The following is a 26,750-nucleotide window of genomic DNA, read 5'->3' as shown; positions in this document are numbered from 1 at the left end:
ACAGGTTACCATAGTCACATTAATATATACTGACAGGTTACCATAGTCACCACGTTAATATATACTGACAGGTTACCATAGTCACCACATTAATATATACTGACAGGTTACCATAGTCACCACATTAATATACACTGACAGGTTACCATAGTAACATTAATATACACTGACAGGTTACCATAGTCACCACATTAATATATACTGACAGGTTACCATAGTCACCACATTAATATATACTGACAGGTTACCATAGTCACCACATTAATATACACTGACAGGTTACCATAGTAACATTAATATACACTGACAGGTTACCATAGTCACCACATTAATATATACTGACAGGTTACCATAGTCACCACATTAATATATACTGACAGGTTACCATAGTCACCACATTAATATATACTGACAGGTTACCATAGTCACCACATTAATATATACTGACAGGTTACCATAGTCACCACATTAATATATACTGACAGGTTACCATAGTCAACACATTAATATATACTGACAGGTTACCATAGTCACCACATTAATATATGCTGACAGGTTACCATAGTCACCACATTAATATATACTGACAGGTTACCATAGTCACCACATTAATATATACTGACAGGTTACCATAGTCACCACATTAATATATACTGACAGGTTACCATAGTCACCACATTAATATATACTGACAGGTTACCATAGTCACCACATTAATATATACTGACAGGTTACCATAGTCACCACATTAATATATACTGACAGGTTACCATAGTCACCACATTAATATATACTGACAGGTTACCATAGTCACCACATTAATATATACTGACAGGTTACCATAGTCACCACATTAATATATACTGACATGTTACCATAGTCACCGCATTAATATATACTGACAGGTTACCATAGTCACCACATTCATATATACTGACAGGTTACCATAGTCACCACATTAATATATACTGACAGGTTACCATAGTCACCACATTAATATATACTGACAGGTTACCATAGTCACATTAATATATACTGACAGGTTACTATAGTCACCACATTCATATATACTGACAGGTTACCACAGTCACATTAATATATACTGACAGGTTACCATAGTCACCACATTAATATATACTGACAGGTTACCATAGTCACCACATTAATATATACTGACAGGTTACCATAGTCACCACATTAATATATACTGACAGGTTACCATAGTCACCACATTAATATATACTGACAGGTTACCATAGTCACATTAATATATACTGACAGGTTACCATAGTCACCACGTTAATATATACTGACATGTTACCATAGTCACATTAATATATACTGACAGTTTACCATAGTCGCCACATTAATATATACTGACAGGTTACCATAGTCACCACATTAATATATACTGATAGGTTACCATAGTCACATGAATATATACTGACAGGTTACCATAGTCACATTAATATATACTGACAGGTTACCATAGTCACCACATTCATATATACTGACAGGTCACCATAGTCACCACATTAATATATACTGACAGGTTACCATAGTCACCACATTAATATATACTGACAGGTTACCATAGTCACATTAATATATACTGACAGGTTACCATAGTCACCACATTAATATATACTGACAGGTTACCATAGTCACATTAATATATACTGACAGGTTACCATAGTCACCACATTAATATATACTGACAGGTTACCATAGTCACATTAATATATACTGACAGGTTACCATAGTCACCACATTAATATATACTGACAGGTTACCATAGTCACATTAATATATACTGACAGGTTACCATAGTCACATTAATGTATACTGACAGGTTACCATAGTCACCACATTAATATATACTGACAGGTTACCATAGTCACCACATGAATATATACTGACAGGTTACCATTGTCACCACATTAATATATACTGACAGGTTACCATAGTAACCACATTAATATATACTGACAGGTCACCATAGTCACCACATTAATATATACTGACAGGTTACCATAGTCACATGAATATATACTGACAGTTTACCATAGTCACCACATGAACATATACTGACAGGTTACCATAGTCACCACATTAATATATACTGACAGGTTACCATAGTCACCACATGAATATATACTGACAGGTTACCATAGTCACCACATTAATATATACTGACAGGTTACCATAGTCACCACATTCATATATACTGCCAGGTTACCACAGTCACATTAATATATACTGACAGGTTACCACAGTCACATTAATATATACTGACAGGTTACCATAGTCACCACATTAATATATACTGACAGTTTACCATAGTCACCACATTAATATATACTGACAGGTTACCATAGTCACCACATTAATATATACTGACAGGTTACCATAGTCACCACATTAATATATACTGACAGGTTACCATAGTCACCACATTAATATATACTGACAGGTTACCATAGTCACATTAATATATACTGACAGGTTACCATAGTCACATTAATGTATACTGACAGGTTACCATAGTCACCACATTAATATATACTGACAGGTTACCATAGTCACCACATGAATATATACTGACAGGTTACCATAGTCACCACATGAATATATACTGACAGGTTACCATAGTCACCACATGAATATATACTGACAGGTTACCATAGTAACATTAATATACACTGACAGGTTACCATATTCACCACATTAATATATACTGACAGGTTACCATAGTCACCACATTAATATATACTGACAGGTTAGCATAGTCACCACATTAATATATACTGACAGGTTACCATAGTCACATTAATATATACTGACAGGTTACCATAGTCACCACGTTAATATATACTGACATGTTACCATAGTCACATTAATATATACTGACAGGTTACTATAGTCACCACATTCATATATACTGACAGGTTACCACAGTCACATTAATATATACTGACAGGTTACCATAGTCACCACATTAATATATACTGACAGGTTACCATAGTCACCACATTAATATATACTGACAGGTTACCATAGTCACCACATTAATATATACTGACAGGTTACCATAGTCACCACATTCATATATACTGACAGGTTACCACAGTCACATTAATATATACTGACAGGTTACCACAGTCACATTAATATATACTGACAGGTTACCATAGTCACATTAATATATACTGACAGGTTACCATAGTCACATTAATATACACTGACAGGTTACCATAGTCACCACATTAATATATACTGACAGGTTACCATAGTCACCACATTAATATATACTGACAGTTTACCATAGTCGCCACATTAATATATACTGACAGGTTACCATAGTCACCACATTAATATATACTGATAGGTTACCATAGTCACATGAATATATACTGACAGGTTACCATAGTCACATTAATATATACTGACAGGTTACCATAGTCACCACATTAATATATACTGACAGGTTACCATAGTCGCCACATTAATATATACTGACAGGTTACCATAGTCACCACATTAATATATACTGACAGGTTACCATAGTCACCACATTAATATATACTGACAGGTTACCATAGTCACCACAATAATATATACTGACAGGTTACCATAGTCACCACATTAATATATACTGACAGGTTACCATAGTCACCACATTCATATATACTGACAGGTCACCATAGTCACCACATTAATATATACTGACAGGTTACCATAGTCACCACATTAATATATACTGACAGGTTACCATAGTCACATTAATATATACTGACAGGTTACCATAGTCACCACATTAATATATACTGACAGGTTACCATAGTCACATTAATATATACTGACAGGTTACCATAGTCACATTAATGTATACTGACAGGTTACCATAGTCACCACATTAATATATACTGACAGGTTACCATAGTCACCACATGAATATATACTGACAGGTTACCATAGTCACCACATTAATATATACTGACAGGTTACCATAGTAACCACATTAATATATACTGACAGGTCACCATAGTCACCACATTAATATATACTGACAGGTTACCATAGTCACATGAATATATACTGACAGTTTACCATAGTCACCACATGAACATATACTGACAGGTTACCATAGTCACCACATTAATATATACTGACAGGTTACCATAGTCACCACATTAATATATACTGACAGGTTACCATAGTCACCACATTAATATATACTGACAGGTTACCATAGTCACATTAATGTATACTGACAGGTTACCATAGTCACCACATTAATATATACTGACAGGTTACCATAGTCACCACATGAATATATACTGACAGGTTACCATAGTCACCACATTAATATATACTGACAGGTCACCATAGTCACCACATTAATATATACTGACAGGTTACCATAGTCACATTAATATATACTGACAGGTTACCATAGTCACCACATTAATATATACTGACAGGTTACCATAGTCACCACATTAATATATACTGACAGGTTACCATAGTCACATGAATATATACTGACAGGTTACCATAGTCACCACATTAATATATACTGACAGGTTACCATAGTCACCACATAAATATATACTGACAGGTTACCATAGTCACCACATTAATATACACTGACAGGTTACCATAGTAACATTAATATACACTGACAGGTTACCATAGTCACCACATTAATATATACTGACAGGTTACCATAGTCACCACATTCATATATACTGAGAGGTTACCATAGTCACCATATTAATATATACTGACAGGTTACCATAGTCACCACATTAATATATACTGACAGGTTACCATAGTCACCACATTAATATATACTGACATGTTACCATAGTCACATTAATATATACTGACAGGTTACCATAGTCACCACATTAATATATACTGACAGGTTACCATAGTCACCACATTACTATATACTGACAGGTTACCATAGTCACCACATTAATATATACTGACAGGTTACCATAGTTACATGAATATATACTGACAGGTTACCATAGTTACATTAATATATACTGACAGGTTACCATAGTCACCACATTAATATATACTGACAGGTTACCATAGTCACCACATTAATATATACTGACAGGTTACCATAGTCACCACATTAATATATACTGACAGGTTACCATAGTCACCACATTAATATATACTGACAGGTTACCATAGTCACCACATTGATATATACTGACAGGTTACCATAGTCACATTAATATATACTGACAGGTTACCATAGTCACCACATTAATATATACTGACAGGTTACCATAGTCACCACATTAATATATACTGACAGGTTACCATAGTCACCACATTAATATATACTGACAGATTACCATAGTCACATTAATATATACTGACAGGTTACCATAGTCACCACATTAATATATACTGACAGGTTACCATAGTCACCACATTAATATATACTGACAGGTTACCATAGTCACCACATTAATATACACTGACAGGTTACCATAGTAACATTAATATACACTGACAGGTTACCATAGTCACCACATTAATATATACTGACAGGTTACCATAGTCACCACATTAATATATACTGACAGGTTACCATAGTCACCACATTAATATATACTGACAGGTTACCATAGTCACCACATTAATATATACTGACAGGTTACCATAGTCACCACATTAATATATACTGACAGGTTACCATAGTCACATTAATATATACTGACAGGTTACCATAGTCACCACATTAATATATACTGACAGGTTACCATAGTCACATTAATATATACTGACAGGTTACCATAGTCACCACATTAATATATACTGACAGGTTACCATAGTCACCACATGAATATATACTGACAGGTCACCATAGTCACCACATTAATATATACTGACAGGTTACCATAGTCACCACATTAATATATACTGACAGGTTACCATAGTCACCACATTAATATATACTGACAGGTTACCATAGTCACCACATTAATATATACTGACAGGTTACCATAGTCACCACATTAATATATACTGACAGGTTACCATAGTCACCACATTGATATATACTGACAGGTTACCATAGTCACATTAATATATACTGACAGGTTACCATAGTCACCACATTAATATATACTGACAGGTTACCATAGTCACCACATTAATATATACTGACAGGTTACCATAGTCACCACATTAATATATACTGACAGGTTACCATAGTCACCACATTAATATATACTGACAGATTACCATAGTCACATTAATATATACTGACAGGTTACCATAGTCACCACATTAATATATACTGACAGGTTACCATAGTCACCACATTAATATATACTGACAGGTTACCATAGTCACCACATTAATATATACTGACAGGTTACCATAGTCACCACATTAATATACACTGACAGGTTACCATAGTAACATTAATATACACTGACAGGTTACCATAGTCACCACATTAATATATACTGACAGGTTACCATAGTCACCACATTAATATATACTGACAGGTTACCATAGTCACCACATTAATATACACTGACAGGTTACCATAGTAACATTAATATACACTGACAGGTTACCATAGTCACCACATTAATATATACTGACAGGTTACCATAGTCACCACATTAATATATACTGACAGGTTACCATAGTCACCACATTAATATATACTGACAGGTTACCATAGTCACCACATTAATATATACTGACAGGTTACCATAGTCACCACATTAATATATACTGACAGGTTACCATAGTCAACACATTAATATATACTGACAGGTTACCATAGTCACCACATTAATATATGCTGACAGGTTACCATAGTCACCACATTAATATATACTGACAGGTTACCATAGTCACCACATTAATATATACTGACAGGTTACCATAGTCACCACATTAATATATACTGACAGGTTACCATAGTCACCACATTAATATATACTGACAGGTTACCATAGTCACCACATTAATATATACTGACAGGTTACCATAGTCACCACATTAATATATACTGACAGGTTACCATAGTCACCACATTAATATATACTGACAGGTTACCATAGTCACCACATTAATATATACTGACAGGTTACCATAGTCACCACATTAATATATACTGACAGGTTACCATAGTCACCACATTAATATATACTGACATGTTACCATAGTCACCGCATTAATATATACTGACAGGTTACCATAGTCACCACATTCATATATACTGACAGGTTACCATAGTCACCACATTAATATATACTGACAGGTTACCATAGTCACCACATTAATATATACTGACAGGTTACCATAGTCACATTAATATATACTGACAGGTTACTATAGTCACCACATTCATATATACTGACAGGTTACCACAGTCACATTAATATATACTGACAGGTTACCATAGTCACCACATTAATATATACTGACAGGTTACCATAGTCACCACATTAATATATACTGACAGGTTACCATAGTCACCACATTAATATATACTGACAGGTTACCATAGTCACCACATTCATATATAATGCCAGGTTACCACAGTCACATTAATATATACTGACAGGTTACCACAGTCACATTAATATATACTGACAGGTTACCATAGTCACCACATTAATATATACTGACAGTTTACCATAGTCACCACATTAATATATACTGACAGGTTACCATAGTCACATTAATATATACTGACAGGTTACCATAGTCACCACATTAATATATACTGACAGGTTACCATAGTCACCACATGAATATATACTGACAGGTTACCATAGTCACCACATTAATATATACTGACAGGTTACCATAGTCACCACATTAATATATACTGACAGGTTACCATAGTCACATTAATATATACTGACAGGTTACCATAGTCACCACATTAATATATACTGACAGGTTACCATAGTCACCACATTAATATATACTGACAGGTTACCATAGTCACCACATTAATATACACTGACAGGTTACCATAGTAACATTAATATACACTGACAGGTTACCATAGTCACCACATTAATATATACTGACAGGTTACCATAGTCACCACATTAATATATACTGACAGGTTACCATAGTCACCACATTAATATACACTGACAGGTTACCATAGTAACATTAATATACACTGACAGGTTACCATAGTCACCACATTAATATATACTGACAGGTTACCATAGTCACCACATTAATATATACTGACAGGTTACCATAGTCACCACATTAATATATACTGACAGGTTACCATAGTCACCACATTAATATATACTGACATGTTACCATAGTCACCGCATTAATATATACTGACAGGTTACCATAGTCACCACATTCATATATACTGACAGGTTACCATAGTCACCACATTAATATATACTGACAGGTTACCATAGTCACCACATTAATATATACTGACAGGTTACCATAGTCACATTAATATATACTGACAGGTTACTATAGTCACCACATTCATATATACTGACAGGTTACCACAGTCACATTAATATATACTGACAGGTTACCATAGTCACCACATTAATATATACTGACAGGTTACCATAGTCACCACATTAATATATACTGACAGGTTACCATAGTCACCACATTAATATATACTGACAGGTTACCATAGTCACCACATTCATATATACTGCCAGGTTACCACAGTCACATTAATATATACTGACAGGTTACCACAGTCACATTAATATATACTGACAGGTTACCATAGTCACCACATTAATATATACTGACAGTTTACCATAGTCACCACATTAATATATACTGACAGGTTACCATAGTCGCCACATTAATATATACTGACAGGTTACCATAGTCACCACATTCATATATACTGACAGGTTACCATAGTCACATTAATATATACTGACAGGTTACCATAGTCACATTAATGTATACTGACAGGTTACCATAGTCACCACATTAATATATACTGACAGGTTACCATAGTCACCACATGAATATATACTGACAGGTTACCATAGTCACCACATGAATATATACTGACAGGTTACCATAGTCACCACATTAATATATACTGACAGGTTACCATAGTCACCACATTAATATATACTGACAGGTTACCATAGTCACATTAATATATACTGACAGGTTACCATAGTCACCACATTAATATATACTGACAGGTTACCATAGTCACCACATTAATATATACTGACAGGTTACCATAGTCACCACATTAATATATACTGACAGGTTACCATACTCACCACATTAATATATACTGACAGATTACCATAGTCACATTAATATATACTGACAGGTTACCATAGTCACCACATTAATATATACTGACAGGTTACCATAGTCACCACATTAATATATACTGACAGGTTACCATAGTCACCACATTAATATACACTGACAGGTTACCATAGTAACATTAATATACACTGACAGGTTACCATAGTCACCACATTAATATATACTGACAGGTTACCATAGTCACCACATTAATATATACTGACAGGTTACCATAGTCACCACATTAATATACACTGACAGGTTACCATAGTAACATTAATATACACTGACAGGTTACCATAGTCACCACATTAATATATACTGACAGGTTACCATAGTCACCACATTAATATATACTGACAGGTTACCATAGTCACCACATTAATATATACTGACAGGTTACCATAGTCACCACATTAATATATACTGACAGGTTACCATAGTCACCACATTAATATATACTGACAGGTTACCATAGTCAACACATTAATATATACTGACAGGTTACCATAGTCACCACATTAATATATGCTGACAGGTTACCATAGTCACCACATTAATATATACTGACAGGTTACCATAGTCACCACATTAATATATACTGACAGGTTACCATAGTCACCACATTAATATATACTGACAGGTTACCATAGTCACCACATTAATATATACTGACAGGTCACCATAGTCACCACATTAATATATACTGACAGGTTACCATAGTCACCACATTAATATACACTGACAGGTTACCATAGTCACCACATTAATATACACTGACAGGTTACCATAGTCACCACATTAATATATACTGACAGGTTACCATAGTCACCACATTAATATATACTGACAGGTTACCATAGTCACCACATTAATATACACTGACAGGTTACCATAGTAACATTAATATACACTGACAGGTTACCATAGTCACCACATTAATATATACTGACAGGTTACCATAGTCACCACATTAATATATACTGACAGGTTACCATAGTCACCACATTAATATATACTGACAGGTTACCATAGTCACCACATTAATATATACTGACAGGTTACCATAGTCACCACATTAATATATACTGACAGGTTACCATAGTCAACACATTAATATATACTGACAGGTTACCATAGTCACCACATTAATATATGCTGACAGGTTACCATAGTCACCACATTAATATATACTGACAGGTTACCATAGTCACCACATTAATATATACTGACAGGTTACCATAGTCACCACATTAATATATACTGACAGGTTACCATAGTCACCACATTAATATATACTGACAGGTTACCATAGTCACCACATTAATATATACTGAATGCACAAAACATTAAGAACTCCTGCTCTTTCCATGACATGGACTGACCAGGTGAATCCAGGTGAAAACTATGATCCCTTATTGATGTCACTTGTTAAATCCACTTCAGTCAGTGTAGATGAAGGGGAGGAGCCAGGTTAAAGAAGGATTTTTAAGCCTTAAGACGATTGAGACATGGATTGTGTATGTGTGGCTATCAGAGGGTGAACGGGCAAGACAACAGATTTAAGTGCCTTTGAACGGGGTTTGGTAGTAGGTACCAGGCTGGTTCCACCACCCAAAGGACATCCAGCCCACTGGACACAACTGTGGGAAGCATTGGAGTCAACATGGACCAGCATCCCTGTTGAATGCTTTGACACCTTGTCTGGCAACACCCACAGCATCCTAATGACTGTATTATGTGCTGTGATAGGTGACTCTGGAGCAGGCCAGCCAATGGCATTCCTGGAGGCGGGCCCAGGGGTGTGCATGGCTACCGATGGGGAGGAGCTAATGCCCAGCATCCAGGAAGCCCTGAGCTCAGACCTCCTGAGTGACATGGATACTGTTCTCTGGTTATAGACACACACTATAGATACACACACACACACACACTACATACACACACACTATAGACACGCATACACACACACACACACACACACACACACACACACTACATACACACACACTATAGACACACACACACACACACACTATAGACACACACACACACACACACACACACACACACACACACACTATAGACACACACACACACACACACACACACACACACACTATAGACACACACACACACACACACACTATAGACACACATACATACACACTACATACACACTACATACACACTACACACACACACACAATATAGACACACCTAGCTGGCTATAGACTCTACACAACAGTAGTACATAATGAACTGACTTGATGAGTTATAGACTACACAACAGGGAACGAGACTCAGACTCCACCCCTCCACTTCCTCTCCTGGGTGTTACCTGTCTCCCTTGAACCTAGCTGGCCACTGATTGGCTGGTTTCCCAGGATGTATCCCAGTAGACACTGTGGCCCTTGACGACTGGAGATAGAGAGATACATTATGTGGTACTGAGGAATGTGGCTGGTGCTCTCCTCCCCTCTCTCCTCCCCTCTCTCCTCCCCTCTCTCCTTCCTCCTCTCCTCTCCTCTCCCTCCTTCCCTTTCACAGGAGAGAGAATCTTCAGTTTGCCTTTCATCCCTGTATACCTGCCTTTCCCTTCCCATAAGTATGTTTCTTTGTTAGTTATGCCTATATATATCAACAAACAATCTTCTTTATAAGTGGGACAATTTCTCAAAGCGTTGTTTAACTTGCAGGCTGCTAAATTGTGAGGCATGAAAGATTAACATAGTATTCCTCCACTTCAGCAGTTGTAATAGAATTGACCAGTTATAACATACATACAGAGCCTTCATAAAGTATTCACACCCTTTGATTTATTCCACATTTTGTTGTGTTGCCAAGTGGGATTAAAATGCATTTAATTGTCAACGATCTACACAACATACTAAGTAATGTCAAAGTGGAAGATTTTGACATCAGGTACAGTGGAAGTTGGAAGTTTACATACATTTAGGTTGGAGTCATTAAAACTCGTTTTTCAACCACTCCATACATTTCTTGTTAACAAACTATAGTTTTGGCAAGTCGGTTTGGACATCTACTTTGTGCATGACACAAGTCATTTTTCCAACAATTCTTTACAAAACAGATTATTTCACTTATAATTCATTGTATCACAATTCCAGTGGGTCAGAAGTTTACATACACTAAGTTGACTGTATCTTTAAACAGCTTGGAAAATTCCAGAAAATTATGTCATGGCTTTGGAAGCTTCTGATAGGCTAATTGACATCCTTTGAGTCAATTGGAGGTGTACCTGTGGATGTATTTCAAGGCCTACCTTCAAACTCAGTGCCTCTTTGCTTGACATCATGGGAAAATCAAAAGAAATCAGCCAAGACCTCGGAAGAAATATTGTAGACCTCGACAAGACTGGTTCATCCTTTAAGCAATTTCCAAACGCCTGAAGGTACCACGTTCATCTGTACAAACAATAATATGCAAGTATAAACACCATGGGACCACGCAGCCGTCATACCGTTCAGGAAGGAGATGCGTTCTGTCTCCTAGAGATGAACGTACTTTGGTGCGAAAAGTGCAAATCAATCCCAGAATAACAACAAAGGACCTTGTGAAGACGCTGGAGGAAACGGGTACAAAAGTATCTATATCCACAGTAAAACGAGTCCTATATCAACATAACCTGAAAGGCCGCTCAGCAAGGAAGAAGCCACTGCTCCAAAACCGCCATAGAAAAGCCAGACTACGGTTTACAACTGCACATGGGGACAAAGATCGTACTTTTTGGAGAAATGTCCTCTGGTCTGATGAAACAAAAATAGAACTGTTTGGTCATAATGACCATCGTTTTGTTTGGAGGAAAGGGGGGGGCTTGCAAGCCGAAGAACACCATCCCAACCGTGAAGCACGGGGTGGCAGCATCATGTTGTGGGGGTGCTCTGCTGCAGGAGGGACTGGTGCACTTCACAAAGTAGATGACATCACGAGGGAGGAAAATTATGTGGGTATATTGAAGCAACATCTCAAGACATCAGTCAGGAAGTTAAAGCTTGGTCGCAAATCGGTCTTCCAAATGGACAATGACCCCAAGCATACTTCCAAAGTTGTGGCAAAATGGCTTAAGGACAAAGTCAAGGTATTGGAGTGGCCATCACAAAGCCCTGACCTCAATCCTATAGAACATTTGTGGGCAGAACTGAATAAGCGTGTGTGAGCAAGGAGGCCTACAAACCTGACTTAGTTACACCAGCTCTGTCAGGGGGAATGGGCCAAAATTCCCCCAACTTATTGTAGGAAGCTTGTGGAAGGCTACCTGAAACGTTTGACCCAAGTTAAACAATTTAAAGGCAATTCTACCAAATACTAATTGAGTGTATGTAAACTTCTGACTCACTGGGAATGAAATTAATCATTCTCTCTACTATTATTCTGACATTTCACATTATTAAAATAAAGTGGTGATCCTAACTGACCTAAAACAGGGAATTCTTGCTAGGATTGAATGTCAGGAATTGTGAAAAACTGAGTTTAAATGTATTTGGCTAAGGTGTATGTAAGTTTCTGACTTCAACTGTAAGTATTCATGTTATAATCAGCGATTACATCTGGGTGTCTTTCTGGCTAACTAAGAGTGGGTTAGAGTGGTTAGAGCGTTGAGCCAGTAACCGAAAGGTTGCTGGATCGAATCCCCGAGCCGACAAGGTAAAAATCTGTCGTTCTGCTCCTGAACAAGGCAGTTAATCCACTGTTCTCCGGGCGCCGAAGACGTCATGTCGATTAAGGCAGCCCCCCCCCCAGCACCTCTCTGATTGAGGGTTAAATGCGGAAGACACATTTCAGTTGAAGGCATTCATTTGAACAACAGTTGTACAACAGGTATCCCCTTTGCACACCTGGATTGTACAATATTTTCCCATTATTCTTAAAAAATTCTTCAAGCTCTGTCAAGTTGGTTGTTGATCATTGCTAGACAACCATTTTCAGGACTTGCCATAGATTTTCAAGCCGATTTAAGTCAAAACTGTAACTTGGCCACTCAGAAACATTCAATGCCGTCTTGGTAAGCAACTACAGTGTAGGTAATTGTCTTCCTGAAGGGTGAATTTGTCTCCAAGTGTTTGTTGGAAAGCAGATTGAACCAAGTTTTCCTCTAGAATTTTGCCTGTGCTTAGCTCTTTTCTGTTTCATTTACCTTAAACTCCCTAGTCATTGCCGATGACAAGCATACCCATAACATGATGCAGCCACCACCATGCTTGAAAATATTAAGTGTTGGATTTACCCCAAACAAAACACTTTGTATTCAGGACATAAAGTTCATTTCTTTGCTACATTTTTTGCAGTTTTACATTAGTGCCTTATGCAACAGGAAGCATGTTTGGAACATTTTTATCCTGTACAGGATTCCTTCTTTTCACTCTGTCATTTATGTTAGTATTGTGGAGTCACTACAATGTCGTTGTTTTTTACATCTAACAATAATTTATTTATGAGTTATTTATGAGGCATTGGAAAACCTCCCTGGTCTTTGTGGTTGAATCTGTGTTTGAAATTCACTGCTCAACTGAGGGACCTTACAAATAACTATGTGTGGGGTACAGAGATGAGGTAGTCATTTACAAATCATGTTAAACACTATAATTGTACACAGAGTGAGTCCATGCAACTTATTTTGTGACTTGTTAAGAACATTTTTAATACTGAACATATGTAGTCATAACAAAAGGGTTGAATACTTATTGACATTTCAGCTTTTTATTTTGTATTAATTTGAAACAAATTCTAAAAACACTAATTCCACTTCTAATTCCACTTTGATGTGATGGGATATTGTGTGTAGACCAGTGACAAAACATTACATTTGAATCCGTTTTGAATTCAGGCTGGAACACAACAAAATGTGGAGAAAGTCGAGAGGTATGAATACTTTCTGAAGGCAGTGTATTTATATGTAGCTATGATAATGGGACAGAATGCTACATCAGTCTGGGACAGTTAGGCAGTGTTTACACAGGCAGCCCAGTTCGGATATTTCTCTTCACTAAATCACATCTGATGTTATCGCAGATCTTTTTCAGAGATGATCTGATTGGTCAAAAGACCAATTAGTGAAAAAAATATCAGAAATGGGTTGCCTGTGTAAACACTGCCTTAACACACAACCCTACACAACACACACACACCATGTAAATTAAAGCAAACCTCTAATATTGTGTTTCTATTATGCATGATACTATGTGTTTAATACTACAGTATTGATACTATGTGTTTTATACTACAGTATTGATACTATGTGTTTTATACTACAGTATTGATACTATGTGTTTTATACTATAGTATTGATGCTATGTGTTTTATACTACAGTATTGATGCTATGTGTTTTATACTACAGTATTGATACTATGTGTTTTATACTACAGTATTGATGCTATGTGTTTTATACTACAGTATTGATACTATGTGTTTTATACTACAGTATTGATACTATGTGTATGGAACCCTTTTTCCTGTCTGTTGTTCTGTCTGTCTGCCTGTAGTCTGTCTGCCTGTTGTCTGTCTGCCTGTAGTCTGTCTGCATGTAAGTTCTGTCTTTCTGCATGTAAGTTCTGTCTGTCTGCCTGTAGTCTGTCTGCCTGTAGTCTTTCTGTCTGCCTGTAGTCTGTCTGTCTGCCTGTAGTCTGTCTGTCTGTCTGCCTGTAGTCTGTCTGTCTGCTTGTAGTCTGTCTGTCTGCCTGTAGTCTGCCTGTAGTCTGTCTGTCTGCTTGTAGTCTGTCTGTCTGCCTGTAGTTTGTCTGTCTGCCTGTAGTCTGCCTGTAGTCTGTCTGTCTGCCTGTAGTCTGTCCATAGTCTGTCTGTCTGCCTGTAGTCTGTATGTCTGCCTGTAGTCTGTCCATAGTCTGTCTGTCTGCCTGTAGTCTGTCTGCCTTTGGTCTGTCTGTCTGCCTGTAGTCTGTATGTCTGCCTGTAGTCTGTCCATAGTCTATCTGTCTGCCTGTAGTCTGTCTGCCTTTGGTCTGTCTGTCTGTAGTCTGTGTATCACCTTAGAACAGCTCAATAATAACTGACCGCCAAAACTATTATTTAGTATTTTGATCATGTTTATATATGCATGTGTTTTCAAATGCAGTTTATCTTTATATTTGTGTAATCATTTTTAAACCAAGCTAAGAATAAACTTTGACAATCTGTTCTTGTTGATATTCATACTTTTATCGGCAGGAGCCTAATCAGACACTCTGGTAACCCTTCAAGTTGTTGTAGTTGTTTTCTGTGTATTTTTATTGGGTGAACAACAGCCAGATCAGACATCAGTACATCCCAATGGCACAATGACTCAATATACACTCTAATGACTGGTTCACTGCATCTCAATGACTCAATATACACTCTAATGAATGGTTCACTGCATCTCAATGACTCAATATACACTCTAATGAATGGTTCACTGCATCTCAATGACTCAATCTACACAGCTTCATAATGAATGGTTCACTGCATCTCAATGACTCAATCTACAAGGCTTCATATTTAATGGTTCACTGCATCTCAATGACTCAATATACACTCAATCTACACTGCTTCATAATTAATGGTTCACTGCATCTCAATGACTCAATCTACACTCAATATACAAGGCTTCATAATTAATGGTTCACTGCATCTCAATGACTCAATATACACTCAATCTACAAGGCTTCATAATGAATGGTTCACTGCATCTCAATGACTCAATCTACAAGGCTTCATAATTAATGGTTCACTGCATCTCAATGACTCAATCTACAAGGCTTCATAATGAATGGTTCACTGCATCTCAATGACTCAATATACACGGCTTCATAATGAATGGTTCACTGCATCTCAATGACTCAATCTACACTCAATCTACAAGGCTTCATAATGAATGGTTCACTGCATCTCAATGACTCAATCTACAAGGCTTCATAATGAATGGTTCACTGCATCTCAATGACTCAATATACAAGGCTTCATAATGAATGGTTCACTGCATCTCAATGACTCAATATACACTCAATCTACAAGGCTTCATAATGAATGGTTCACTGCATCTCAATGACTCAATCTACACAGCTTCATAATGAATGGTTCACTGCATCTCAATGACTCAATCTACAAGGCTTCATAATTAATGGTTCACTGCATCTCAATGACTCAATATACACTCAATCTACACGGCTTCATAATTAATGGTTCACTGCATCTCAATGACTCAATCTACACTCAATATACAAGGCTTCATAATTAATGGTTCACTGCATCTCAATGACTCAATATACACTCAATCTACAAGGCTTCATAATGAATGGTTCACTGCATCTCAATGACTCAATCTACAAGGCTTCATAATTAATGGTTCACTGCATCTCAATGACTCAATCTACAAGGCTTCATAATGAATGGTTCACTGCATCTCAATGACTCAATATACACGGCTTCATAATGAATGGTTCACTGCATCTCAATGACTCAATCTACACTCAATCTACAAGGCTTCATAATGAATGGTTCACTGCATCTCAATGACTCAATCTACAAGGCTTCATAATGAATGGTTCACTGCATCTCAATGACTCAATATACAAGGCTTCATAATTAATGGTTCACTGCATCTCAATGACTCAATATACACTCAATCTACAAGACTTCATAATGGTTGGTTCACTGCATCTCAATGACTCAATCTACAAGGCTTCATAATGAATGGTTCACTGCATCTCAATGACTCAATCTACACGGCTTCATAATGAATGGTTCACTGCATCTCAATGACTCAATCTACAAGGCTTCATAATGAATGGTTCACTGCATCTCAATGACTCAATCTACACGGCTTCATAATTAATGGTTCACTGCATCTCAATGACTCAATCTACACTCAATATACAAGGCTTCATAATGAATGGTTCACTGCATCTCAATGACTCAATCTACACGGCTTCATAATGAATGGTTCACTGCATCTCAATGACTCAATCTACACAGCTTCATAATTAATGGTTCACTGCATCTCAATGACTCAATCTACACTCAATCTACACGGCTTCATAATTAATGGTTCACTGCATCTCAATGACTCAATCTACACTCAATCTACACGGCTTCATAATGAATGGTTCACTGCATCTCAATGACTCAATCTACACTCAATCTACACGGCTTCATAATGAATGGTTCACTGCATCTCAATGACTCAATCTACAAGGCTTCATAATTAATGGTTCACTGCATCTCAATGACTCAATATACAAGGCTTCATAATTAATGGTTCACTGCATCTCAATGACTCAATCTACACGGCTTCATAATTAATGGTTCACTGCATCTCAATGACTCAATCTACACTCAATCTACACGGCTTCATAATGAATGGTTCACTGCATCTCAATGACTCAATATACAAGGCTTCATAATTAATGGTTCACTGCATCTCAATGACTCAATATACAAGGCTTCATAATTAATGGTTCACTGCATCTCAATGACTCAATATACAAGGCTTCATAATTAATGGTTCACTGCATCTCAATGACTCAATATACAAGGCTTCATAATTAATGGTTCACTGCATCTCAATGACTCAATATACAAGGCTTCATAATTAATGGTTCACTGCATCTCAATGACTCAATATACAAGGCTTCATAATTAATGGTTCACTGCATCTCAATGACTCAATATACAAGGCTTCATAATTAATGGTTCACTGCATCTCAATGACTCAATCTACACTCAATCTACACGGCTTCATAATTAATGGTTCACTGCATCTCAATGACTCAATATACAAGGCTTCATAATTAATGGTTCACTGCATCTCAATGACTCAATATACAAGGCTTCATAATGAATGGTTCACTGCATCTCAATGACTCAATATACACTCAATCTACACGGCTTCATAATTAATGGTTCACTGCATCTCAATGACTCAATCTACAAGGCTTCATAATTAATGGTTCACTGCATCTCAATGACTCAATATACACTCAATCTACACGGCTTCATAATTAATGGTTCACTGCATCTCAATGACTCAATCTACAAGGCTTCATAATTAATGGTTCACTGCATCTCAATGACTCAATATACAAGGCTTCATAATTAATGGTTCACTGCATCTCAATGACTCAATATACAAGGCTTCATAATGAATGGTTCACTGCATCTCAATGACTCAATATACAAGGCTTCATAATTAATGGTTCACTGCATCTCAATGACTCAATATACAAGGCTTCATAATTAATGGTTCACTGCATCTCAATGACTCAATATACAAGGCTTCATAATTAATGGTTCACTGCATCTCAATGACTCAATATACAAGGCTTCATAACTAATGGTTCACTGCATCTCAATGACTCAATCTACAAGGCTTCATAATTAATGGTTCACTGCATCTCAATGACTCAATCTACAAGGCTTCATAATTAATGGTTCACTGCATCTCAATGACTCAATCTACAAGGCTTCATAATTAATGGTTCACTGCATCTCAATGACTCAATCTACACAGCTTCATAATTAATGGTTCACTGCATCTCAATGACTCAATCTACAAGGCTTCATAATTAATGGTTCACTGCATCTCAATGACTCAATCTACACGGCTTCATAATTAATGGTTCACTGCATCTCAATGACTCAATCTACAAGGCTTCATAATTAATGGTTCACTGCATCTCAATGACTCAATCTACAAGGCTTCATAATTAATGGTTCACTGCATCTCAATGACTCAATCTACAAGGCTTCATAATTAATGGTTCACTGCATCTCAATGACTCAATATACAAGGCTTCATAATTAATGGTTCACTGCATCTCAATGACTCAATCTACAAGGCTTCATAATTAATGGTTCACTGCATCTCAATGACTCAATATACAAGGCTTCATAATTAATGGTTCACTGCATCTCAATGACTCAATCTACAAGGCTTCATAATTAATGGTTCACTGCATCTCAATGACTCAATCTACAAGGCTTCATAATTAATGGTTCACTGCATCTCAATGACTCAATCTACACTCAATCTACACGGCTTCATAATGAATGGTTCACTGCATCTCAATGACTCAATCTACACTCAATCTACACGGCTTCATAATGAATGGTTCACTGCATCTCAATGACTCAATCTACAAGGCTTCATAATTAATGGTTCACTGCATCTCAATGACTCAATATACAAGGCTTCATAAATAATTGTTCACTGCATCTCAATGACTCAATCTACACGGCTTCATAATTAATGGTTCACTGCATCTCAATGACTTAATCTACACTCAATCTACACGGCTTCATAATGAATGGTTCACTGCATCTCAATGACTCAATATACAAGGCTTCATAATTAATGGTTCACTGCATCTCAATGACTCAATATACAAGGCTTCATAATTAATGGTTCACTGCATCTCAATGACTCAATATACAAGGCTTCATAATTAATGGTTCACTGCATCTCAATGACTCAATATACAAGGCTTCATAATTAATGGTTCACTGCATCTCAATGACTCAATATACAAGGCTTCATAATTAATGGTTCACTGCATCTCAATGACTCAATATACAAGGCTTCATAATTAATGGTTCACTGCATCTCAATGACTCAATATACAAGGCTTCATAATTAATGGTTCACTGCATCTCAATGACTCAATCTACACTCAATCTACACGGCTTCATAATTAATGGTTCACTGCATCTCAATGACTCAATATACAAGGCTTCATAATTAATGGTTCACTGCATCTCAATGACTCAATATACAAGGCTTCATAATGAATGGTTCACTGCATCTCAATGACTCAATATACACTCAATCTACACGGCTTCATAATTAATGGTTCACTGCATCTCAATGACTCAATCTACAAGGCTTCATAATTAATGGTTCACTGCATCTCAATGACTCAATATACACTCAATCTACACGGCTTCATAATTAATGGTTCACTGCATCTCAATGACTCAATCTACAAGGCTTCATAATTAATGGTTCACTGCATCTCAATGACTCAATATACAAGGCTTCATAATTAATGGTTCACTGCATCTCAATGACTCAATATACAAGGCTTCATAATGAATGGTTCACTGCATCTCAATGACTCAATATACACTCAATCTACACGGCTTCATAATTAATGGTTCACTGCATCTCAATGACTCAATCTACAAGGCTTCATAATTAATGGTTCACTGCATCTCAATGACTCAATATACACTCAATCTACACGGCTTCATAATTAATGGTTCACTGCATCTCAATGACTCAATCTACAAGGCTTCATAATTAATGGTTCACTGCATCTCAATGACTCAATATACAAGGCTTCATAATTAATGGTTCACTGCATCTCAATGACTCAATATACAAGGCTTCATAATGAATGGTTCACTGCATCTCAATGACTCAATATACAAGGCTTCATAATTAATGGTTCACTGCATCTCAATGACTCAATATACAAGGCTTCATAATTAATGGTTCACTGCATCTCAATGACTCAATATACAAGGCTTCATAATTAATGGTTCACTGCATCTCAATGACTCAATATACAAGGCTTCATAATTAATGGTTCACTGCATCTCAATGACTCAATATACAAGGCTTCATAATTAATGGTTCACTGCATCTCAATGACTCAATATACAAGGCTTCATAATTAATGGTTCACTGCATCTCAATGACTCAATCTACACTCAATCTACACGGCTTCATAATTAATGGTTCACTGCATCTCAATGACTCAATATACAAGGCTTCATAATTAATGGTTCACTGCATCTCAATGACTCAATATACAAGGCTTCATAATGAATGGTTCACTGCATCTCAATGACTCAATATACACTCAATCTACACGGCTTCATAATTAATGGTTCACTGCATCTCAATGACTCAATCTACAAGGCTTCATAATTAATGGTTCACTGCATCTCAATGACTCAATATACACTCAATCTACACGGCTTCATAATTAATGGTTCACTGCATCTCAATGACTCAATCTACAAGGCTTCATAATTAATGGTTCACTGCATCTCAATGACTCAATATACAAGGCTTCATAATTAATGGTTCACTGCATCTCAATGACTCAATATACAAGGCTTCATAATGAATGGTTCACTGCATCTCAATGACTCAATATACAAGGCTTCATAATTAATGGTTCACTGCATCTCAATGACTCAATATACAAGGCTTCATAATTAATGGTTCACTGCATCTCAATGACTCAATATACAAGGCTTCATAATTAAGGGTTCACTGCATCTCAATGACTCAATATACAAGGCTTCATAACTAATGGTTCACTGCATCTCAATGACTCAATCTACAAGGCTTCATAATTAATGGTTCACTGCATCTCAATGACTCAATCTACAAGGCTTCATAATTAATGGTTCACTGCATCTCAATGACTCAATCTACAAGGCTTCATAATTAATGGTTCACTGCATCTCAATGACTCAATCTACACAGCTTCATAATTAATGGTTCACTGCATCTCAATGACTCAATATACAAGGCTTCATAATTAATGGTTCACTGCATCTCAATGACTCAATATACAAGGCTTCATAATTAATGGTTCACTGCATCTCAATGACTCAATATACAAGGCTTCATAACTAATGGTTCACTGCATCTCAATGACTCAATCTACAAGGCTTCATAATTAATGGTTCACTGCATCTCAATGACTCAATCTACAAGGCTTCATAATTAATGGTTCACTGCATCTCAATGACTCAATCTACAAGGCTTCATAATTAATGGTTCACTGCATCTCAATGACTCAATCTACAAGGCTTCATAATTAATGGTTCACTGCATCTCAATGACTCAATCTACAAGGCTTCATAATTAATGGTTCACTGCATCTCAATGACTCAATCTACAAGGCTTCATAATTAATGGTTCACTGCAGCTCAATGACTCAATCTACAAGGCTTCATAATTAATGGTTCACTGCATCTCAATGACTCAATATACAAGGCTTCATAATTAATGGTTCACTGCAGCTTAATGACTCAATATACAAGGCTTCATAATTCTAAAGAAGTGCAGCCTATTACATGTACAGTGGCTTGTGAAAGTATTCACCCCCTCTGCATGTTTCCTATTTTGTTGCTTTACAACCTGGAATTAAAATAGATTTTTGGGGGGTTTGTATCATTTGATTTTCACAACATGCCTACCACTTTGAAGATGGAAAATATTTTTTATTGTGAAACAAACAAGAAATAAGAAAAAAAAAATGAACTTGAGCGTGCATAACTATTCACCCCCCCAAAGTCAATACTTTGTAGAGCCACCTTTTGCAGAAATTACAGCTGCAAGTCTCTTGGGGTATGTCTCTATAAGCTTGACACATCTAGCCACTGGGATTTTTGCCCATTCTTCAAGGCAAAACTGCTCCAGCTCCTTCAAGTTGGATGGGTTCCGCTGGTGTACAGCGATCTTTGTCATACCACAGATTCTCAATTGGATGGAGGTCTGGGCTTTGACTATGCCATTCCAAGACATATAAATGTTTCCCCTTAAACCACTCGTGTATTCCTTTAGCAGTATGCTTAGGGTCATTGTCCTGCTGGAAGGTGAACCTCCGTCCCTGTCTCAAATCTCTGGAAGACTGAAACAGGTTTCCCTCAATAATTTCCCTGTATTTAGCCCCATCCTTCAATTCTGACCAGTTTCCCAGTCCCTGCCGATGAAAGATATCCCCACACCATGATGCCGCCACCACCATGCTTCACTGTGGGGATGATGTTCTCGGGGTGATGAGAGGTGTTGGGTTTGTGCCAGACATAGCGTTTTCCTTGATGGCCAAAAAGCTCAATTTTAGTCTCATCTGACCAGAGTAGCTTCTTCCATATGTTTGGGGAGTCTCCCACATGCCTTTTGGCAAACACCAAACGTGTTTGCTTATGTCTTTCTTTAAGCAATGTTTTTTTCTGTCCACTCTTCCGTAAAGCCCAGCTCTATGGAGTGTACGGCTTAAAGTGGTCCTATGGACAGATACTCCAATCTCCGCTGTGAAGCTTTGCAGCTCCTTCAGGGTAATCTTTGGTCTCTTTGTTGCCTCTCTGATTAATGTCCTCCTTGCCTGGTCTGTGAGTTTTGGTGGGAAGCCCTCTCTTGGCAGGTTTGTTGTGGTGCCAAAGTATGATATATTTGGCCTTGAAGTGGCAAATCAGAAGTGGGACATTCATGGAATTCCGCGTCTATTCCTACGAGATGACGTCAGCCTGCGCTTCATTTCAAGGTTTTATTTGAATGTTACCACCAACCAGCATGGCCTTATTTATTCATCAGAAACAGCTGTGAAGTTATTTTGTCGACTGAGCCATGGAGCAAATTACTACTGGGTGGGGCTTTGTGGAAAGGCAGGTGTGGGGGTGGGGCTTTGTGGAAAGGCAGGTGTGGGGGTGGGGCTTTGTGGAAAAGCAGGTGTGTGGGTGGGGCTTTGTGGAAAAGCAGGTGTGTGGGTGGGGCTTTGTGGAAAGGCAGGTGTGGGGATGGGGCTTGGAGCAAATTACAACTTTTGTTTTTGCACATCCACCTTTTTACCAGAAAATTATAATCTATTGGATCATTTGTACATGTTCACACCAAAATTATATATATTCATATCACCATTTTATAAATGGTGTAAATGCATGATATGAACCCCGCTTCCCCCGTCGCCCCAAGATCAATGGTTTTGAACACTAAAGTTTTGAATCACAACACTCGCCTCCACTGCTTTGATTGGTGCAGCGTTTTAACCTTTATTTAACTAGTCAGTTAAGAACAAATTCTTATTTACAATGACGGCCTACACCGGCCAAACCCGGACGACGCTGGCCCAATTGTGCGCCGCCCTATGGGACTCCCAATCACGGCCGGATCTGATACAGCTAAACCACAAGTGTCTATGATAATGAAAAGGCACCCGCAAAAGAACATGGAAGGAACTTGTTTATCTATGTTGTTGTGCTGCTGTTACATTTGTTTTGGTGTTTCGTGTGCACTCAGGGTGTTGTTAGGTGTCGTTTGTGGCGTGCATCATGAGAACAGTCCTTGTAGCCTATCATTTCACTTCCCCTGTGAGAACCATGAGCACAGGTTGACTTGGCTCTGCTGTACCGCAGCCGAAGCCTGCCAGCAGCCAACCTACCAAAAGGTTGCACCAAAGATTTTAATAACAAACCCAAGATGGATCACAGCTGGTCGTTTCCAATGGGAGGCTGCTGAAGCCGAGCGGGATCTAGTGTGTGGGGAGGGCTTTTCACAGTCTCGTTTATTGGTTTATCAGATGTCAGTCAAATGGCTTCATTAAGAAAATGTCCTCTACCTAGTACACTCGTCCTAAACAAAGTGATCTCTATAAACAATTAGGTCAAGTCTACCAAACTAAGTGCACTCTGTTTTGTAAAATATTCCAGCAGAATGTCGGCCCAGTTCCATCTCGCTTCTCCGCACTGCCAGCACTGGACTTCCTCTCCTCACCATATTTGGTGTTGAGTAGAAATTCCAAGCGGATGCTTCAGATTTATACATCCAGTGAAACATCTGGCTCTTTGTTCTATCTGTGGTTGCACATTGTCCGTTACAATGTAGAAACATGCATCTCTGTCCCAAAGAAATAGTTATCATCTTACAGCTTCACCTTATTTCTATGGCGGATTCGCGGGTGCAATTTGTGGTAGATGCCAAAACTGGTCAAAAATAAGTCAAATACACTAGTTTCCAGTTGTGGCAAAGTTATCAAATCAAAGTTTATTGATCGCTGTCACAGGCCGGCTCATAGCCTGTGGCAAAAATGAGGGGACATCAACAACCGGTATAGGCCAATCAAAAGGTACTTTATTGTAAACAAAACTATTAACTCTAAACAAAGAAAAAGGAATGAGGTGTGGACATGTCATAATGTATGTAAAGTGCATGGATACATGAATCTGTGTGTGTGAACATGACTGAGTGGAAACTAAGTAAAACTACAAAGGAACAAACAAAACAGGATCATACCTGGAGGAGCAGAGAGAGAGAGAGAGAGGTTAGTGGAGCAGTTTAAAACCCTGAGCCCAGGTGGCTCCAATCACTAACGACCCTCCTCTGCAGGAGGAACCGCACTGCAGAGGGGCCGTGACATAGCGTACACAGATTTGCAGATGTTATCGCAGGTGCAGCTAAATGTTTGTGTTTCTAGCTTCAACAGTACATTAATAGAGTACCTAGCAATACAGAACAATTCACACATAATCCAACAAGTAAAAAGAAAGAAATTAAACTAAACAAAAATATGAACGCAACATGTAAAGTGTTGGTCCCATGATTCACGAGCTGGAATAAAAGATCCCAGAAATGTCCCATACGCACAAAAAGCTTCTTTAACAAAAATGTTGTGTA

General features: G+C 37.4%; 1 protein-coding gene across 1 annotated transcript in view; it reads left to right on the top strand.

Moving 5' to 3' along the window:
* Positions 1-16,502, top strand: part of LOC106604063 (transcriptional coactivator YAP1) — a 68,555-nt gene extending 52,053 nt beyond the window's left edge. Inside the window, exon 8 of the mRNA XM_045717505.2 lies at positions 11,098-16,502. Within this exon, the coding sequence (XP_045573461.1) occupies positions 11,098-11,246 (149 nt within the window). The 3' untranslated portion in view covers positions 11,247-16,502. The remainder of the gene's footprint in view (positions 1-11,097) is intronic.
* The last annotated feature ends 10,248 nt before the right edge of the window (positions 16,503-26,750 follow it).

The sequence above is a fragment of the Salmo salar genome, chromosome 04, assembly GCF_965601325.2.
Source record: "Salmo salar chromosome 04, fSalSal1, whole genome shotgun sequence".
NCBI classification, from domain to species: domain Eukaryota; kingdom Metazoa; phylum Chordata; class Actinopteri; order Salmoniformes; family Salmonidae; genus Salmo; species Salmo salar.
The sequence above is the reverse complement of the archived record's forward strand: the minus strand, read 5'-3'. Positions and strand labels throughout refer to the sequence as shown.